The sequence below is a fragment of the Macaca nemestrina genome, chromosome 2 (assembly GCF_043159975.1).
Source record: "Macaca nemestrina isolate mMacNem1 chromosome 2, mMacNem.hap1, whole genome shotgun sequence".
NCBI classification, from domain to species: Eukaryota; Metazoa; Chordata; class Mammalia; order Primates; family Cercopithecidae; genus Macaca; species Macaca nemestrina.
Window position 1 is genome coordinate 16168979 of NC_092126.1, and position 20777 is coordinate 16189755.

A 20777-nucleotide genomic window follows, 5' to 3' on the forward strand; every position below is an offset into this window, starting at 1 on the left:
AGCACAAGTAAGAAGTGGCCAGACCAAGAGTAGGGAAGAGACTTCCAGGCAGTGGGATCAGGATAGGTAAGTGCTCTGAGGCAGGAGAGTGGGGGCATTGGGAAGATGGCCAGTGTGGCCAGAGCAGGCGGAATGAGCAGACTGCAGAGGTGCGCTGAGCTACATCACGCAAGACCTGTAGCACACTTAAGGATTTTGGATTTTGTCTTGAATGCAATGGAAGCCATTTAAGGATTTTAACTAGGAGTACAAGGGGATCTCGTTTACATTTGTTGAAAAACCTTTATGTTGAGTAGAGGGAGATGATTAGAAGTGAGTGAGAATGGATGTGGGGAGATCAGCAGGAAAGGTTTATACTTTGACTACAGGATTTAAAATGTGTATCCAAAATTCATATGGTCTCTTCAATAGATGCTAAAAAGACATTACATAAAAGTCAACATCTATTTTCATGTAATGTCTTATTTTGAAGTATTTTTAGATTTACAGTACAGTTGCAGGGATAGAGTGTTCTCACATAGCATTTTCCCAGGTTCCCTTAATCTACATTTATTTTTGATTAACACTTTAATAAATTAGAAATGGATTTTTCCTTATTATAAGAATATCTCTCTGAAACAAACAGCTAACATCATCCTTAATGGTAAAAATACTTAGAAATGTTTCCGTCGAAGACAAGAGTAATACAGAGTTTCCTGCTCACTCATTTCAGAACATTCTGTGCTATGCAGTAAGGCAGGAAAGGGAAATCAGAAACAAAAAGTGATCCTCCTCAATACCTATAACATCCACAGAGTTAATTGAATTGAAAATCTAATATTGATGCCATCAGTGGAATGTCAAAAGTACAAAATAAATATCTAAAACTCTCTTCTAGAATAAAGACAAAGTAATTGCTGTTAGAACAATGGACTGCAGTGGCTTTGGCCCCTAAATCATGTAATTTTCTCTTGGAGGAGGAGCCTGAGAAGTGGGGAAATGTGAAGAGAGGTCTTGGGGAACAATGGGTCTTGTCTGAGGAGAGGCCAGGGGTTGAACAGGAGACAAACAGGGAGAAATTAGTCATAGTGGGCACAGCCAAGGGGCCAAGGGTTGGAGCTTTTATCAGGCACAGGGCTACAGAAAAAGAAGGGGCAACGATACGGTAAATGGTTTGTTTTAAAGTTTCATTCTTGGCTGGGTGCAGTGGCACACGCCTATAATCCCAGCACTTTGGGAGGCCAAGGTGGGCAGATCTTTTGAGCTGAGGAGTTCAAGACCAGCCTGGGCAACATGTTGAAACCCTATCTCTACAAACAAAAACCAAAAAAACAAAAAAACCCCACAAAAATTAGCCTGGCGTGGTGGCATGTGCCTGTAATCCCAGCTACTGGGGAGGTTGAGGTGAGGATCACTTGAGCCTGGGAAGTCAAGGCTGCAGTGAGCCTTGATCGTACCACTGCACCCCAGCCTGGGTGACAGAGCCAGATCCTGTCTTTAAAAAAAAAAAAAAAAAAAGTTTTATTTCTAACTATGTTAGTAAATAAATATGCAGTTTTAAAAACAGCTTAATCTTCTGCAAAGTTGGTTTCATAAAAATAAAAACAGCTTAAGTATATTACTAAGGTGCTTTTAATTGTTGTTATTTTCTGTAGAATAGTTTCTCTGCTGGGACCACAGGTGTGTGTGTGTGCCATCATACTCAGCTAATTTTTAAATTATTTTTTTGTAGAGGTGGGGTCTCACTCTGTTGCGCAGGCTAGTCTTAAACTCCTGACTTCAAGCAATGCTCTTGCCTCGGCCTTTCAAAGTGCTGGGATTATTGGCATGAACCACTGCACCTGGCTAAATTTTTCTTTCTTTCTTTTCTCTCTTTATTTTTTAAAGAGATAGGCTCTCATATTTGCCCAGGCTGGTCTCAAGCCGCTGGGCTCCAGTGGTTCTCTTACCTCGGCCTCTCAAGAGTGCTGAGATTACATGCATGGTGTTCAGATTTTTAAAACATCTGTTTAATTTGCAATATCTGTTGTTTAACTGGCAAGTTTAATGCATTTATATCGTTTGTGATTAATGCATTTGGACATGTTTGTGCCACTGTAACCACTGATTTTTTTCTGTCCAACTTTTTCTGTTTCTTCTTCCTACCCCTACCCCATTATGTATTTTTGGAGGATATATTGAATTTTTATTCTTTTGTTTATATTCTATTTTTTTCTTCTTACTCTTTTGGAATTTACGCACTGTATTTTCTATTGGTTTCCGTTGAAACTTTACCGTACATATTAAGCTTTAAAAGGTTTAAAGTTGGTGGACGTGGTGGCTTATGCCTATAATCCTAGCTCTTTGGGAGGCCGAGATGGGCGGATTGCTTGAGCTCAGGACTTCGAGACCAGCCTGGGCAACACAGTGAAACCCTGTCTCTACTTGCGTGGCATCTCCACGACTGGATTCCAAGGAAGGAGCTGGAGGTGGGCACGTTCTCCTCATTGTCCAGAGCTGGAAGCAGTGATCCAAAATTCATAGATATGTCAAGAAACCGTACTATCCTTTGCTGAAATAAGTCATATTTTATTTGATTAGATTCTCTGGAATGTGGATCTAAGCACCTGGAACATTTGATCCCACAAGGGATATAATCTTACACAGTCTTTTGGGGAGTAATTATTGTTTTTCTGTGAAGTCTGAAAAATGATGCAATAACTCTCTTTCCTGTACAAAGTGTGATGGTTTTAGTGTGATGGCAATACATGAGTTTCTGAAGGATTCTGTATTTTGAAAGCTTTATTTTCAATGGTGAATGCTTCATTCATACAACTGTCATACAATTCTTGGAGTCTGAGTTTCTTGGAATTAATGTGGCATTGTTCTTCATTATAAATTAAGACAAGTAGAATACACTAGGCATAATTTCTAGTACTGTGTGCGTATAGGGGTGTGCATTGAGGATATAGCAGCAGTGTTGAACTATTCTTAGCAATTAATTACTGAATACATTGCTGAAATAAGGAATTAGATTTAACTTTCCTTTAATATGGTGGTATATTTCTCATCCTTGCGATTTCTCCTGGGTTTTGATTATGCTTCCCACAAACAATTGTAGAATTTATGTAGTTTGTTGCTCTTGCCCATTCATGTAATTTTTCAGACAACATACCTGTACATTTCATGAAGGCAGGAACACTGAGTCACTCACCAGTGTATCCTCAGTTACTAAATATTTGTGGGAGCAGTAAGCATTATAATCCCCTGTTTTAAAGATGTTCACATTGGCACAGGAAGAGTAAAACAGCTTGGAGTATCAGTTAGGAATTGTGTTCGGCTGTGAGTAATGCATTTACGTGAAGTTGGAGTCCATCACAGAGTCTCCAAGTTGACTGCAATTGTAACCACGTGAGGAGATTTAAAAAACTACCACTGCCTGAGTTTCATCCCCAGAGATTCTGACTTAATTGGTCTAGTTGTATGTGGGGGGTTGGGATTGTTTAAAAAAAAAAGCCTGGGCCGGGCGTGGTGGCTCATGCCTGTAATCCCGACACTTTGGGAGGCCGAGTCGGCCAGTTTGTGAGGTCAGGAGATGGAGACCATCCTGGCTAACATGGTGAAACCCCATCTCTACTAAAAATACAAAAAAAAAAAAAAAAAATTTTAGTGGGGTGTGGTGGCGGGCGCCTGTTGTCCCAGCTACTTGGGAGGCTGAGGTAGGAGAATGGTGTGAACCTGGGAGGCAGAGCTTGTAGTGAGCTGAGATCGTGCCACTGCACTCCAGCCTGGGCAACAGTGCGAGACTCTGTCTCAAAAAAAAAAAAAAAAAAAAAAAAAGGCTGCAGAGAATTTTAATGTGCAGCTTTTGTGTTCTGTCACATAAAAGCAGTTTGGAGGTAGCTTTTACGGATGGGTTTGGGGATTCCACAGAAATCAGAGACCCATGCTCCTTCCAGCTTTCTGCTTCACCATCCCTAGGGTGTGGCACGGAATTTCAGCCACCGCATTCATCTTCCAAAAAGCAGGTGGAGGAGGGAGGAATTGCAATACGACAGCATTTTTCCTCATTAGTTAGAACTTAGTCAGTTGACCACATCTAAGTGAAAGGAAGCCTGGGCAAGATACTCTGGCATAGCATGTTATGCCCAACTAAAAATTAAGGTTCTCTTGAGAGAGAAGAGAAATGGATATTTAGTAGGTAGTAGTGTGTCTCTGCCACACCTGGTTTCAGACCACTAGTTAATCAGTGGCAGAGCTGAAATTCAATCCTGGCTTGAACTCAGTAATGTTTCTACCCCTCCCAGTAAAAATGGAATGAGGATATGCTAAGTGACATTTCTTGGAGTAAGGTATTTCAAATGCAGTATTCCCAAAACTGAATTCCTGCTTCATCAAATCTTGTCAACCGAAACTCTGCCGTCACCACCTTGGTCTAGGCTGTTGCTGGGATCACTGTAGATATCACTTGTATTAAGGTATATTTTAAACATTGTAAAATTCACTCATTGTAAGTATACAATTGTTACTTTTAGAAAATGTATATAGTTTTGTAACTATCACCACAGTTCAGTTTGAGAATATTTCTAACACCAACATTAAAAAAAAAAAAATCCCTGTAAGCAGTTTGCAGCTAATCCTGCTCCCACCCTCAGCCCCAGACAACCACTGATCTTTTTGTCTCTCTGTTTCCCTTTGCTGGACATTTTATGTAAATAGAATGATACAATTTGTAGTGTTTTTCATCTGGCTCCTTTAGCATAATGTTTTTGGGGTTCATCCATGTTGCACTTTTATTGCTGAATAGTATGCCATGGGATGGATATGCCACATTTTCTTTATCCATTAACCAGTTGATTAACATTTAAATTATTTCCAGTTTCTGGCTACTATGAATAATACTGCTTTAACATTCACATATAAGTCTTTGGTATAGACATTTGTTTTAATTTCTGTTTAGTAGATTCTTAGGAGTGAAATTGATGTGTTGTAGGGTAAGTTTATTTTCCCAAGCAGATGTTCTATGTCACATTCCTACCAACAGTGTAGAAAGGTTCCAGTTTCTCCATATCCTCACCATTTGTTATTGTCTTTTTAATTGTAACTGTTCTAGTGGGTGTGAACTGGAATCTCATTGTGGTTTTAATTTGCATTTTTCTAAAGACTAATAATGTGCATCTTTTCATGTATTAACCATTCATGTATCTTCTTTGGTGAAATGTCTTCTTTGGTGAAATGAAATACTTTGCATTTCTTGAATGGTTTGCTTCTCTTAGTTTTGAGGTGTAAGAGTTCTTTGTATATTTTGGATGTATATGCTTGGTATTTAGCCAAAGATTGGTCAGAGATTGTGCTTTAGCCAGAAAGGCTTTGCCTCTGCCCCTCTATCTGCTTGTTGGGAGGGAGCATATTAACATTTCAGGCTGTTTCCATGTCCTTCCTGGCTCTTACTTTCTATCGCTCTTCCTTGCGCCTGAGCATAGGCTCTGTTGACCAAGGATGTATGGGGTGTCTTGGGCCTGGCTCTGGTCTCTGCTGTGGTTGTGCTCAACCACCGGTTAACAGATACATGAAAAGTTTCGCCCCATGGTTTTCTCACCTCCTGAAATTCCCAATTAAGTCCCTGGCTAGTCTGCTTGTCCATGGCTTGCTCCAAACTGGGCAGCAACCTCAGGCCGGTGGAGCCCCTGGTCTTCCCACTGTGTCTTCCTGCAATTGCCACTTTAACTGATGATGATCCGAATCATGTGAGCAATTGCCCGCTCCCGCTGCCGCTCCCTCTCCTCCCTCTCCCTCTCCCTCTCCCTCTCCCTCTCCCTCCCCCTCTCCCCCTCTCCCTCTCCCTCCCCCTCTCCCCCTCTCCCTCTCTCCCCCTCTCCCTCTCTCCCCCTCTCCCCCTCTCCCTCTCTCCCCCCTCCCCCTCTCCCTCTCTCCCTCTTCCTCTCCTCCCTCTCCTCCCTCTCCCTCTCCCTCTCCGTCTCTCCCCCCTCCCCCTCTCCCCCTCTCCCTCTCTCCCTCTCCCTCTCTCCCTCTCCCTCTCTCCCTCTCCCTCTCCTCCCTCTCCTCCCTCTCCCTCTCCTCCCTCTCCCTCTCCCTCAGGCAGCAGAACCCTGCCGCCCCAGTCAGCATTGCTAGGAGGAGGCTGGGGACAGCCCAGGCATGATCTTATCAAAGTTTGATCAGTTTCTGCTGTTCTGAAATGGTTGCTTTTGACAGTTTTGTTCAGTTTTATAGTTGACGTTTTTGGGGGACAGAATGTTAGTCTCTCCAGTCATCACGTTGAGAGAAAGCAAGTTTTTGCAGCAGCCTTTCTGCTCCCACCTGGTTTCTCTCCTGGCCTTTCCCTACTTTGGAGCTAGAATTCTCCTTCTCCAAAGTAGCTCCGGTTCTGTCCCTGCCGCTGCTTGATGTTGGGATAAAGAAAGTCCCGGCATGCCTTGTAGGCGCAGCATGGTTTGCATTGCCTGCGTCTTTAGCCCCATCTGACAACACACATCCTTTCCTTCTCTCTGCTCCAAACACACTGTCTTATAATTAAAAAGACAATAACAAATGGCCCTCTACCCACTCCGTCCTCAGGGCCATTACACATGCTCCTTCCTCTGCCTGGAACTCTCTCCTCTCCTCTTCCCCGAGTCCATTTCTTCACACCTCAGATCTCAGTTCCTTTGTCTCCAGACAGGCCCTAGTAAGTCAAATTCTACCAATTGACTCACTTCTATTACAACACACAATCACAGCCAGAGTTTGGCACTCATTTTAGTGAATAGTTTATTCTCTGCTTCCCTCCCCCATTAGCATAGGGACTTTGTCACCCATACCACATGTATCCTTAGCACAATACCCAGCTCATAGTAGATAGTAAAATTTTTCCGAAAACAAATGAGTGAATTCTTGCAAATAAAACTTAGTTTGGGGACTGGAGCTACCCTCTTCAAAAAGCTTTTATATGGGTTCTCTTCTCTTTAACCATCTGAATAAACTTATCCAGAGTGCTTTATTCATATCACAGAACCTATATACAGTTGACCACACTGACACCTGCATGTGAGCCCCTACCAAATAATATTTCCATGGCACTGGCACCCCCCAAAAATGGCAAACACAAGCTCTCAAGTTCTGTCTTATTGGCATTGTAGTAAATTAAACTTCTGATGCAGTGCAATATGAGCATCAGCATCAGACCTGATTTACTGTCGGCATTTAGGAATGTGATATGAGCATTTGGAAGTTCTTGTTTTATAAGCAGGCAGACCTTTGGGCACAGAGACGGTGGAATGGACTGCAAGAGCGAATTAGCCAGCTTTTTGTTTTTGCAAATGTGGAACTCAAGTCTCAGAGTGGATAAAGAACTTGCCCAAGGTCACGAAAATGAAAACAAGTGGTTCCCAACGTGTGGTCCTACCAGCAGCATCAGCATCACCTGGGAACTTGGTAGAAATCAAATTCTCCTGCTCCACCCAGACCTCCTGAATCATAAGCTCTGGGGGAGGGGCCCAGGAAACTGTGTTTTAACCAACTTCCAGGTGAATCTGATGTGGGCAAAGCCTGAAAACCCGTGGCCTTAGAGCATAATTAGGTCTCTGACTGCCGAATCACATCGCCTTCCTCTATGCTTTGTTGCTCCTAGAGAAAAAGTAAAGGACACTTTGAATTCAGGGACGGTGGAATTTAGAGACTGACTTAGTTGATGTTAGGGGAAGAAGCTGAGCCATGGAGCCTGGTGATGATTGGGTTTGCTTCTCCTGGCCTCCACAGGACAGCTCCCATCTCTCTCGCTCGTGGTGGATTCTAAACTGGGGTTGCTCACCCACTCTTACCTCAGGGCTTTGGCTAGTATCAGAATTGTTTCAGTGTGGCTTTCAGGATGTGTGTGTTCAAGCTTATAGTACAAAGCAGAGACTTGAATCAGGACTTCGCTCATTTCCAGGTAAGTTCCGACATTGTCAGTATCAAGAATCAGATGTAATTTGCGAGCATTAAGACACAGGTTGGTATCAAAATTTTCACCTAAAGATACCAGAAACTCAACAGTAAATAGTTCAGAGGGATACGAGGCAATACTGTGAAAGCCTATATTAATCCTCATAAGACAGGTCTCAGTTCTTTCGGGCTTAAATCAACTAGTCTTCAAAAGCAGATGGAATCTCATCATAGATCAAATCCAAGCTCAGTGCATCACATCTTGTGTTAGAAGTTCACTGTGACTTACTCTGGTGCTTTATCAGGTCCCTGAAGCAGCAGCCTCTCAGGCTGGTGGCTCTTAATCTTGAGGTGCTTCACTCAGCCTGGCCCCTGGAGCCCCTCTGCTCAAGTGAGCGCCTTCATCCTCCCAGGTGATGATCCCATTATGCAGGAACTCGATGCCAGGTGATTTCAAACATTGTCTTTAAATCTGTCTCAAAAATACTTCCAGAGTGACAAAACCAAGAAATCCACAGTCTGGGCTGCTGTGATTTAGGAAAGCTGGGGTTTGGCTCTTTTTGACTAAGACAAAATGAGGTTGGCTAATGCTTAAATAACATTCGTCTTGGTTATATGGGTGTGTGGGTGCTCAGGTTTTGAATGAATGCTTGAGAGAAATGCTTGGCATACCAGATGAAAAACAGGGTGGTGAATAACATAAGGTTTTCTTTTGACTCTGATTTTGCACTGTTTTTTGTACTTTAGGGTGCTTCTGAATCACTTGGGAAACTTCTTGAAGTACACGTTTCTGACTTCCTGACCTTCACAAAGCTCCTCTAGGTGTGGGTTGAGAGTCAGAATCCACATTTTCAACAAGCTTTTCAACTGATTCAGAAGCAGAGAGCAACTGGACCAAACTTTAAGAAACATTCTTTTTATATTTTATTTTAATTAAATTCTGAATTGACACATACTTGTATATATTTAAGGGCTATATAGTGATGTTTTGACACATACAATGTATCATGATCATATCAGGGTAATTCGCATATCCATCATCTCAAACATTTATCATTTCTTTGTGTTGGGAACATTCAATATCCTCCTCCTAGCTATTTGAAGCTATATATTATTCATTAGCATCATTGTATTATGTTATAGAATGCTAGAAATCCTACTGTCTAGCTCTAAGTTTGTATCTTTTAACAAATCTTCTATCCCTCCCTTCCCCCAACCCTTCCCAGCCCCTAGTATCCTCTGTTCTACTTTTTATTTCTAGGAGGTCAATTTTTTTAAGTTTCCACACGTGAGTGAGAGAATATGTGGTGGTTCAATTTCTGTTCCTTGCTTATTTCACTTAACAGTGTCCTTCAGTTCCATCTATGTTGCTGATAATGACAGGGTTTTATTCTTTTTTATGGCTGAATAGTGTTTCATTGTGTATGTAGAGCACATTTTCTTTATCCATTCATCTGTTGTTGGACACCCAGCTTGATTCCACATCTTGGCTATTGTGAATAGTGCTGCACTAAACCTGGGGGTGCAGATGTCTCTTCAATATACTGATTTCCTTTCCTCTGGATAAATCCCAGTAGTGGATTGCTGGATCCTATGGTAGCTGTATCTGTAGTTCTCTAAAGAGTATTCATACTGTTTTCCGTAATTGCTATACTGGCTTACATTCCCACCAATAGTGTATAAGGGTTCCCTTTTCTTTGTATCTTCACCAGCATTTGTTATTTTTTTGTCTTTTTGATCAAAGCCATCCTAACTGGGGTTAGATGATTCCTCATTGTGGTTTTGATTTGCATTTTCCTAATGATTAGTGATGTTGAGCATTTTTTCATATATTTGTTGGACATTTGTATATCCTTTGAGCAATGTATTCAGATAATTTTTAAATGATCGATTTAAAATCAGATTATTTTTAAAGCAGATTATTTGGTGTGTGTGTGTGTGTTTTTTTTCTCTCTGAGATGGAGTCTCTGTTACCCAGGCTGGAGTGCAGTGGCGTGATCTCGGCTCACTGCAGCCTCCACCTCCCGGATTCAAGTGATTCTCCTGTCTCAGCTTTCCGAGTAGCTGGGATTATAGGCACACACCACCAGGCCTGGCTAATTTCTTTTGTATTTTTAGTAGAGATGGGGTTTTACCATGTTGGCCAGGCTGGTCTTGAACTCCTGACCTCAGTTGGTCCGCCCACTTCAGCCTCCCAAAGTGCTGGGATTACAGGCGTGAGCCACGGTGCCCAGCCCATTATTCGTGAGGTTGTTTTTTTTATTTTTATTTTTGCTGCTGTTTGAGTTTCTTGTATATACTGGATATTAATCTTCTGTTAGATGAATAGTTTGCAAATATTTTCCCCCATTCTGTAGATTGTCTTTTCACTCTGTTGTTTCCTTTGTTGCACAGAAGTTTTTATAGCTTGATGTGATCACATTTGTTTATTTTTGTTTTGGCTGCCTGTGCTTTTGAGGTCTTATTAATTTATAAAATATTTTCCTAGACCAATGTGCTGCAGCATTTCCCCTTTGTTTTCTTCTAGTAGTTTTATAGTTTCAGGTCTTACATTTAGGTCTTTCCTTCATTTTGAGTTGACTTTTGTATAGGATGAGAGATGAGGGTCTAGTCTCTTTCTTCTGCATATGGATATCCTGCTGTTCCCACACCATTTATTGAGGAGACTGACTTTTCCTCAATGTATGTTTTTGGTGCCTTTATAAAAAATCAGTTGGCTGTAGATACAGGAATTAATTTCTGGGTTCTCTATTCTGTTCCCTTGGTCTATGTGTCTCTTTTTTGTGCCAGTACCATGCTGTTTTGGATACTACAGCTTTGTAGTATATTTTGAAGTCTGGTAGTGTGTTCTAATATAATTCTTATGTAATAGACTATATTTATTCCTGGCTTGGTGATGAACCTGAGGACCCTCTGACAATTTAGTACCACCTGGGGTGTGTTGGAATCTCTATATCTTGGTGGTTTGGGAGGGATGGTGGTGGTGGCAGTGGTGGGATGTAAGAAGAGAGCTGAGAGATGTAAGAAGACCACTGCATTTCTCTAGCCTTTGCCACAAATTCAAAGAGTTAAGAAGATTCCAGATTTTAAAGTTTGGCTGGGATTGAGTTTGCCTGCAGTTGCTGTGCCTTGGAACCTGTTGTAAGGTTTTGGCTGTAGGATCCAGTGTCTTCCTTCCAGGAAGTTTGGTTATCATGAGAGAAATTCTAGAAGACTTATTATTTTCTCCCAAGCCAGAAACTCTAAGGTTTTTGGGTACAAACTCTTCTAAGATGACAAGACTACTATAGGGAAGGAAGAAAGTTTCTTTTCTTTCTACCCTCTAGGTTGAGCATATTTTGGGGTTATATGTTGTTCTTTTCTTCACCACAATGATGAAGGCATTACAGCCCCACCTGGAGATGTGTAGCTACCTCCTTTGTGACACTGGTAGCTCCAAGGAGGAAACTTTTTGTAGACTTTATTGATCTTTGGAGATGAGAAGGGTTCAATAAATGATTACCCGATGATATTAATTTTAAAGACATACGGGACACTTGGGAAAATGCATCCATAGTTTGGCCCCCGCTTCACATACTGAGTGTGCTTTATTTTGCTGATTTTTCCTGAGTTTTTCTGTAAGTAGGAGATAGGAAGTTTTATAAACAAGGTGCTTCTTGATCTCAGAGATGGTGAAGTTTTAGATGTTTGTGCACAGGAGGGACCTGGAAGGCTACTGAAACCTCCAGAATCAGTATGTACATTGCTGGAAAGAGCTGCTCCTTCCAGCTCGGTTCTTGCACCAGGCAAATCCTTTAGTGGGAACCATGGGGGAGGGGAGATGCTGAAGGTAGGGAGGGTCTCGGTCTCTGCCATTTGTCTGTTCATGGAGGTGTCTGTTGACTGCAGCTCTGGAAGAGTCAGGTAGTAACTATCCCACATGGAGTCTCACTCTGTCGCCCAGGCTGAAGTGCAGTGGCACGGTCTCGGCTCACTGCAGCCCCGCCTCCTGGGTTCAAGCAATTCTTCTGCCTCAGCCTCCCGAGTAGCTGGGAGTACAGGTGCACGCCACCACGCCCAGCTATTTTTTGTATTTTTAGTAGAGATGGGGTTTCACCATGTTGGCCAGGCTGGTCTCGAACTCCTGACCTCGTGATCCGCCCACCTTGGCCTCCCAAATTGCTGGGATTACAGGTGTGATCCACTGCGCCCAGCCAGGAGAAGGGTCTTAAGCTGAAGAACATGGCATGGTTGCCATTGGTCAGGACAAGACAGGGTGCAGAAATCTGTTCACAGGCCCTGTTCATGCAGTCCAGCAGTTTGGAGCAGATGAGTCTCAGAAGACAGAGGCCTGGGGAAGGCGAGGCGATCTCAGCAGGGAGGTCCACTTCTCCACGAGGCTGTGGTCAGCTGGGGGCTTGGTGCTCATTCCTCTTTCACATGGCAGAAGGTGGGCCTGGGTAGGTATGGGGCCTTCATGGCCCTGGCCTTGGCCATCGTGTGTGGCAGTGAGGGGCTGATCCTCACCAGGGCTAAGAGGAGTCTGAGCCCCTCTTGGTAATAGCAGTGATGTGGCTATGAAAGGTGTGCTGCTCAGTCATGAAAGAGAGGGCCATAACCTCCCCTTCTTGGGCGCGTTATGCTTGTTGTTTTAATTTTCACTTTTAAATTTAGATGAAATGATTTTGCTTTTTGTTAGGACCAGTCTGTCTAGCAAAGTGCTTCAAAGAAATATTTTTTTCATGCATGTTAGTAATTCTCTTGCAGTTTGGCTTGTAACTTCTGGCTGTCAGCATGAGTGAGCTGTTTCCCACGGCAGTCCCCCATCCCCCACCCCACACCCCCCACCTCCTTCTCCTTTCTTTTTTTTTTTTTTTTTTTTTTTTTGAGATGGAGTTTCACTCTTGTTTCCCAGGTTGGAGTGCAGTGGTGTGATCTTGGTTCACTATTACCTCTGCCTTCTGGGTTCAAGAGATTCTCCTGCCTCAGCCTGTCAAGTAGCTAGGATTACAGGCACCTGCCACCATGCTGGGCTAATTTTGTTTTGTATTTTTAGTAGAGACGGGATTTCACCATGTTGGCCAGGCTGGTCTCAAACTCTTGACCTCAGGTGATCCACCCATCTCAGACTCCCAAAGTGTTGGGATTACAGGCATAAGCCACTGCAACCGGCCTCTCCTTTCTATTTCTCTTCTTGCCTGGGGTTTGGCTAAGGGTTGTTGGTGAAATCCTAGGCCCAGTTCCTCCCCTGACGAAGGAAACGTATGCTTTTGTCAACTTTACATCCTAAAGTTGAAACTTAATGAAACTATGTCAGGTAGATGGGGGTGTAGAGGCAGCAATGAAACAGGGTACCTGTGCAGACAGATGATGCCTCAGAGATGCAAGACCGGGAAGGCACCGTGAGTAGGTAAGGGCAGTGCAGTGTGTGGACGTGAGTGATTGAGAATGTGTGCAGGTGAGTGTGAATATGTGCAAATGTACCTTCAGGGGGGAGTGCATGGATGGTTATGAATGTGTGAGTGTGTAACATTCCTGACGGCTCCAGTTGTGCAAGTGTGCGTGAGTTAGTGAGTATGTGAGTGCGAACATGTGTAAGCATGAATGCAAGTACCTGTGTGAGTGTGTTTATATGTATAGTGTGTGAGAGACGCATGTATGTTTGTGGGCATCAGCGTGTGTCACATATGTAAGTGTATATGAGGGTATATATGTGTGCATTTGTGCTTCTTTTGGAAACAATGGATATATCTGAAGGATGTTAGTAGGCAATGGCTTGTCCTTCAGCCCTTCCCAGGAAGGGGCCTACACTTGCCCTATCTCCCAGCTTTGGGATTGGGCAAGGGTTTCACCAAGAAGCTAGCCTGGTGAGAAGGAAGATGGCTTTCCTCACGGGTTTGTTTGCTTGCTTCCCTCATTTTCCCTTTCTCCCCGTAGCACATGCTTTGATTTTTTTTCTCTTTTATTGATGTTATTTTTAACATAGCAAAGAAAACATGTTCTCTCTGTGTACAATTAAGTTCACCAACACAGCAGTCAAGTTGCACACTGTAGCTTCAAGAAGTTAATTAATAAACCCCAGAACCTAGGAATTAGATTTGCCTTATTCCATTCTCCAGAAGGGAAGATCTTTAAGAATGTTTCAGGATTTTATCTAACAATTTCACTTGGTTTAATGAAGCCTGATCCAGAAATATGGTTAACTGTTCCATTTAGAAAGAAAGCTGTGACTTTCAGATACAGCTGCGAGCTCCGAACAGCAGCACCTGACAAAGCCATGACCCTGTGGGAAACCAAATGTAATTTCTTTTCTACCCGGGAATGTGACCCGCAGGAATTCTTCTTAATGCTGTATGGACAGTCTTACCTGTGTATGACACAAGCTGACTTAACTGTGAAAGGCCATGCTGAAAGAACACTTGTTTAGTCTGTTGCAATTTTTTTCTAGTCTGTTGGCAATTTTTAATCAGATAGTATCCCTCCAAATATGATAAAAATTTTAACTGTCTTTAGAAGAAGCGTACACTCCTTAGTACACATGATTCAAACCTGTGCATTTGCATTGAAACTATTTTAGAAAGCAGTGGAAACATGTTCTCTTTTTCCATCTGAGGCAGAAAGTTAGAGATGTCAGCTTGAAATAGGTAATGTGAAAAATCATTAATGTGTCCGTATATCCTACATAATGTGACATCAATTGGTTATTCTGTCATCCTTACTGAAAAAATAAAACAGCATTCTATTCATTTCTTTGTACCAGCTCCTAAATAATGTCCTCTTCAAATACATAGTTATTTGTTTGAACAGGATGCGTTTGAGAAGCTGCCTCTAGGAGACAGAAAAGCTGGCAAGCTGGCAGGTTCTCTGTGGATAAGTTGGTAGGAGCAGTAAGGAGAGAAAAGTTAAGCCTTTGTTTCATTCCAATCAATGGCATAGAGTGGATGGGGAAACTGAGGGCAAGTTACTTTGCCTTTTCATTGAAAGTTTATCCCCTTTTCTACTTCTCTCTGTGTAAGAGTGGCATGTGGCCAGGTGTGGTGGCTCATGCCTGTCATTCCAGCACTTTGGGAGGCTGAGGTGGGTGGATCACCTGAAGTCAGGAGTTCGAGACCAGCCTGGCCAATGTGGCGAAACCCTGTCTCTACTGAAAATACAAAAATTAGCTGGACATGGTGGCAGGTGCCTGTAATATCACCTACTCGAGAGGCTGAGGCAGGAGAATCGCTTGAACCTGGGAGGAGGGGGTTGCAACAAGCCGAGATCATACCATTGCAGTCCTGCCTAGGTGACAGAGCAAGACTCCGTTTCAAAAAAAAAAAAAAAAAAAAAGTCAGGTGGTGGCTCATGCCTGTAATCCCAGCACTTTGGGAGGCTAAGGCGGGCAGATCACCTGAGGTCAGGAGTTTGAGACCAGTCTGGCCAACATGGTGAAACCCTGTCTCTAGTAAAAATGAAAAAAAAATTAGGTGGCATGTGCCTGTAATCCCAGCTACTGGGGAGACTGAGGCAGGAGAATCACTTGAACCTGGGAGGTGGAGGTTGCAGTGAGCTGAGATCATGCCATTGCACTCTAGCCTGGGTGAAGAAGCGAGACTCCAAAAAAAAAAAAAAAAAAAAAAAAAAAAAAAAAAAAGAGTGCCATGCTTGCTTGTGGAAGGGGATGCTGAAGCTCTGTGTCTGCAGGTGTGTGGAGGGGGGCACACATGGCACAACGTGCTGCAGTGTGAGCCTAACTAGTCTCCTTCCTCAGCTTGAAAGGATGATTGTTCACCTTCTGACTTGCCACGAGCATTGTCTGCACAGCTGCAGTCACGGTAACATTAAATACAGGTCAAGTGGAAGACACTCCTCGAGAAGGCAGAGTCAGCACTTAATTTAAGTTGAGCATTGGCTGCTCAGAAGTGACCCTGGTTCTTCTCTCATTGGGGGAGTTTGTCTTTTGCCCCACATTAAGGAATAGGGGCAAATTTCAAGTAGAAGGATGTGAAAATAGAAACAAAAAAGGGTTTTTTTGTATCTTTGTTAATGTAAGGCTAGCAGCTGCTATAACAGATACTGATCCCCGTGGCCTAATTAAAGTTTCTTTCTTATTAATATAGTGGTCCGCTGTGCGTGTTGCTCAGCAGGTGGTGCTCTTCCAGGTGGTGATTCAGGGACCCAGGCTTTCCCAAGTTGTGCTGTAGGTTGTCTCCATTCCAGTGCGTGTGTGTGCGCATGTGTGCACACTACTGCTCACATTCTATTGGCTGAAGCTCAAACAGCCACACCCTAAGCGCAGGGAAAGCTGAGAAATATGTTCTGGATGTGACTTCTCTGGAAGGGGAGGAAAGGGATTTGTTGATGGTAATTTACGTCAGTGATTTTCACACTTCACCTGTAACAGATTACCTGGAAGCTTGTTAAAACCTGGAGTTTCTGATTAAGCAGGGCTCGGGTGGGGCTTAAGATTTTCCATTGTTAACAAGACCCCAGGCAACGTTGTTACTGCCGGCTTGGTGATCACACTTTGAATAGCCCTGGTTCTGACGTTTTTGCGTCTTCATTTATCCGCGCTGTTCATGAGAACCAGAAATACCTTTATTAGAATGACTTGAGAGATAAGAGGGAAGAAGAGTAAAATAGATACGAGTCTTGGCCAGACCATCTGAAATATTAAAAATAATTCAAAGTGGACGATTTCTTAGAGGACTTGGAGCTTTGGAGGACTGCCACCTGGGCAGTCATGTGCTAATGAGATGGCTGCGCCTTGCTCCCTGGCAGGGGCCATAAGTAGGGACCTCTATTGCCAGGCAAAGGAGCTTTCAGCTTCATTATCTCTGTTGGAGCAGGGAGATTTGGAGAATGAAGTATGCAAGTTAGGTCCTGGAGAAGTGATATGGAAAAGTTACAAGGAAGGACTTGAGTGAGAATCAAGCAGCTTGAGCTTGCTGGAGTAGACCCAAGTCTGAACTTTGGACACAGAAGAGTTGAAGTTGGATTTTAAAGTTCTTCAAGTCTCAGGATACCTGTAACATGGGGATAACATCTGTTCTGTTAGGTTATTGTGAGAATAAATTACGTTAGAAGTTCGTAAACTTTCCTGGTTGTTGGTACTTCTAGGTTAAAATAAGTATCTAACGGATTCATTTTTGAGGTGGTTAGTTCCAGACATCCTCATACATATTTGTCTAAACAACTCAGTAGCTGTTTGAAAAAATAATATCAATTGAAAGAAAAATATTTTAGTTTCTTAACCACAGTTACTTATTAATGGGATGTATGTACCTGTGGGTACTGCACAGCTTTTGAAACCTTGGAATCATACTGGACATTGCTGTTCTCTTTTCCTCTTCTACGTTGATGTTTTTTTAATTGCAGTACCTGCTGAAACTCTTTGCAAAAATATGATGGCATCGAAAGGAATGTAGTGCAGTGTAATATTAAAACTGTGGAAAGTCCCTGAGTTGCTAGTACAGACTGTAGGTATGTTGACTCTTGCCATGGATCCCTCAAAAATGTAAAATATATTGCATTGCCTGTATCAGTTCACTGTATGACCCAGGTGCTTTGATGCATGGATGGAGAAGCGTGGGATTTAGTAGGTTTTTTTCCTTTATTCATTCCTTTCACAAGCGTTAACAGAGTAGCAATGAAGTGTGAGGCACACTGCTGGGTGCTGTGTAGAGGAAGACAGTTTCCACCTCCTCAGAGGGTAGTCTAGTGGGGAAACCAGTCATTGAATCAGATCATCACACAAATGTAGACTTCAAATGGGGCCCTTGCCATGAGGGAGCATTTCAAAGTGCTACAGGAAAGAATATTTGACCTGGTCAGGAGAACTTTACATGGCAAGAAGGGGTAGGAACCATATTCCAGGCAGGGGGAGTAGCATTCTGGGCAAGTGTTTTTCGACCTGTCTGTGGTGAAGGACCTGCTTTCCCCCATCCGCCAGTTGCACTGTTATTGATTCATGACTAGTATGTAGCTTGTGTGGACCATGTGTGTTTGACAGCTTCTGAACTGTTGAGACTTGTCCAACTGATCTGTGCATTTGGATATTGAAACAGAGCCAAATGCAGGAAATGTTTCAAAAGGCTGTGGTGGACTGGTAACAGTTTGTAGACCCTCAGAATTTGCAGACCACACTTTGAGTAACTTCACCAGACAGTGGGAACAGCATGTGCAAAGGTCCTGTGGTAGGAAGCAACTTGGTGACTATGAAGGAAGAGAGAAAAGACACTAGTATCAGTGGAAGATGAAGTGAGAATGTAGAAAAGTCAGCAGGGGCGGGCCTCAAGGCCACAGTAAGAATCTGAGGCTCAGGTGAAGACATTTCCATCCTGGTGGAGAAGGGGAAATTGTCTTGACTACTTCCCAGGTGATAGCCTGAGAAAATTAACAGGCCAGATCTTTGGCTACAAAGATTCATTGTGTGATTTAAGCAAATTGCAGTTCTTCTTCTTTTACCATGGATGTAGAGTTCAGTGGCATTTCAACATCTCAGAGCAGGGGGAGTCCTTGCCTTCATGCGAATGGGCCTGCTGGAGCGTGTCCAGGTGGTTGCAGAAGCACCTGCAGTTCCATGACGGATGCTGCCATGTGCTCAGGCTCCTTATGGTACCCATGCCACTGGCAGGAAGTTGGAGACCAAGCTTGCTGCTGCTATCTGGGTGTGAAACTACCTCTCCTGGAGGCCTTGTGAATTTCACCTGTTCCTGTGAATTTATATGGAGCATGTTGCAAGAGGCTGTGTTGCAGTGCTTCTGCTGGTCTCTGTCATTCTGAGGTTTAATGTGGTATCCATGAATACTGGGTGAAGTGTGGGCATGGCACCAAATCCTGAGTGGTCCTGGCCCTTGCCTGTAAGTGCCCCATTATGAACTCCACTCTGATTTAAGAATTCAGTGCTCTCTCCCTACTCAGGCTAACTTTGGGCATCTGGGAGGGACTTTTGCTTTCCAGCTTCATGGATGTGGAGTTTTGATGTTGACTTCTGGATCACTTTGCTTTTCTCTGCTTTGCTGTGCAGAATAGGGTAGAAGAGAAAAATGATGTACTGTGGTTTCTCTGTGCAGGTACTTCGTACTGGATTTCGAGGCTGGCATCCTGCAGTATTTTGTGAATGAGCAAAGCAAACACCAGAAGCCTCGAGGAGTCCTGTCTTTGTCTGGAGCCATAGTGTCCCTGAGCGATGAAGCGCCTCACATGCTGGTCGTGTACTCTGCTAATGGAGAGATGTTTAAACTGAGAGGTGCGTTCTTCTCCCGGTAACTTTTCAGACAGGCCTCGCGGGCTACATTTATAGTTGCCATGGTGATGGCTCTCTTGTTTTTTGATTTTTTGTTTTTGTAAATTGCCTTTGACAGTTTGCTGTGTTTGGAGGATTCTGTGGTGACACACACTGCCCCTCTTATCCCTGGGGTGGGGAGATGGAGCTGATGTTAGGAATTACTTGTCCTAATTAACTGAGGAATTAAGGACAAAGGAAAGGTGAGTGATTGCCAAAGCAGCACGCCTTAGGACTTCGAAGATCTTAAGCATTAGCTCAGTATATTTTCTTTGACCTAATAGTATGAATCTTCACTAAGTGCCCTGTGAGGGCTGTGCTATAAGGGCAAAATAAGCCCTTTAAGGGTGCGAGTGTCTTCCTCCCAAAGTTTCTCTAGAACCATTTCTTGTTAAAGTGCCCCTTTGAGTTTTGTTCAATCCACTGTTGTAGAGCCTGGTGAGAATGGAGTTAATGTCCCTTTGTATGCTTTCTTCCCTTTTCTTTGCTTCTTGAAAATGGATATCTTTGCTTTAGTAAAGGAAAAAATAACGTGGATACCTGCCCAGCATCCCAGAGATGAGGATGACTTTCCAGGGAGCCCAGCATTCGCCCTCAAGACACATCCATTGCACAGAGATGTCAGACTTGTAATAGAATTACAGTGTAATTTGATTGCTAGATCATTCTACCAGGATCTGTTATGGTTGCATTGCTGTGATTCTTCTGCCACTTTTCTTCTAATAAAATAATGAAACAACAAATCCAAATGCCCACATGTGCGTGCCCGCACACACACACACACGGACACGCAGAGTCTATATTATTTATCAAGGCCTGAGGAAAAGTAGTATGTATTAAGTATTGAGAGGTGGTTGAAAATTCTCCCTTTTTCATGCAACATTTTCTTTTGACTAAGTAAGAGCTAAGGATGAAGAAATGGCCGCTTGCTCTCTGTTCGTGACCGTGATGAGTTGCCTCTGCAAAGTCCGACTTTGGGTCTACATTCCTCACCTCTCAGCCCAATTTTCACCATTCTTCTGCCAAGCTTTACTACCCAAGAGATGGAATAAGCTAATGTTTATTATCTATATACAAGTCATATTTCAGAATCTATAAAACAATCCAAAAACCTAGGAAGTAAAAATGTCTATAGTTGATAAAATTTTTTCAGGAATGTGATAAGATTCATGTTCTCTTGAGATTCATGCCGTGTGCATTCCAGCTGGCTAGATTTATATGGCCCTTGGCTTTGCTTTGCCATTTATTGCTTAATAAATTGTCAGTGCAGAAACAATAGCAGACCAAAAACCTAATGGCACTTTCCACCCTGCCTGTGGTTTATAAAATGACACAAACCCATACAAAAGAAAAATCCAACTAATTTGGCAATTGAGCCATCTTGTTTTGCCATTGAATCATTAATATCCTTTGGATTATGAAGCCCTAGGTTTTTTTTAGAGGGCAATTTTAATAGCAAATATAGAGGTTTTATGATCTGCATGGAATAATCGCAATGGCTAAATTTAGCTAAAGCTTAACTATAAAAAAAAGTCAGGATAAATTTTTGCATGTTTATGGCTTGTTCTTAGCCCATCCCACAAGGAACTGGCTGTTGGTGTCTCATTTCACATCTTACCTGCACATAGTAGGAGTTGGATAATGAGATCCT

At 42.9% G+C, this 20777-nt stretch overlaps 1 protein-coding gene across 5 annotated transcripts in view; it reads left to right on the plus strand.

Moving 5' to 3' along the window:
• LOC105470956 (oxysterol binding protein like 10) overlaps positions 1-20777 on the plus strand; it is a 326292-nt gene that overhangs the window by 83213 nt on the left and 222302 nt on the right. For 4 of the 5 annotated variants that reach the window (XM_011723317.3, XM_011723319.3, XM_011723316.3 and 1 more), the window contains exon 2: positions 18915-19090. The exons of the other annotated variant lie outside the window; for it this stretch is intronic. In XM_011723317.3, the coding sequence (XP_011721619.1) occupies positions 18915-19090 (176 nt within the window). The remainder of the gene's footprint in view (positions 1-18914; positions 19091-20777) is intronic. 5 annotated transcript variants of the gene reach the window in all.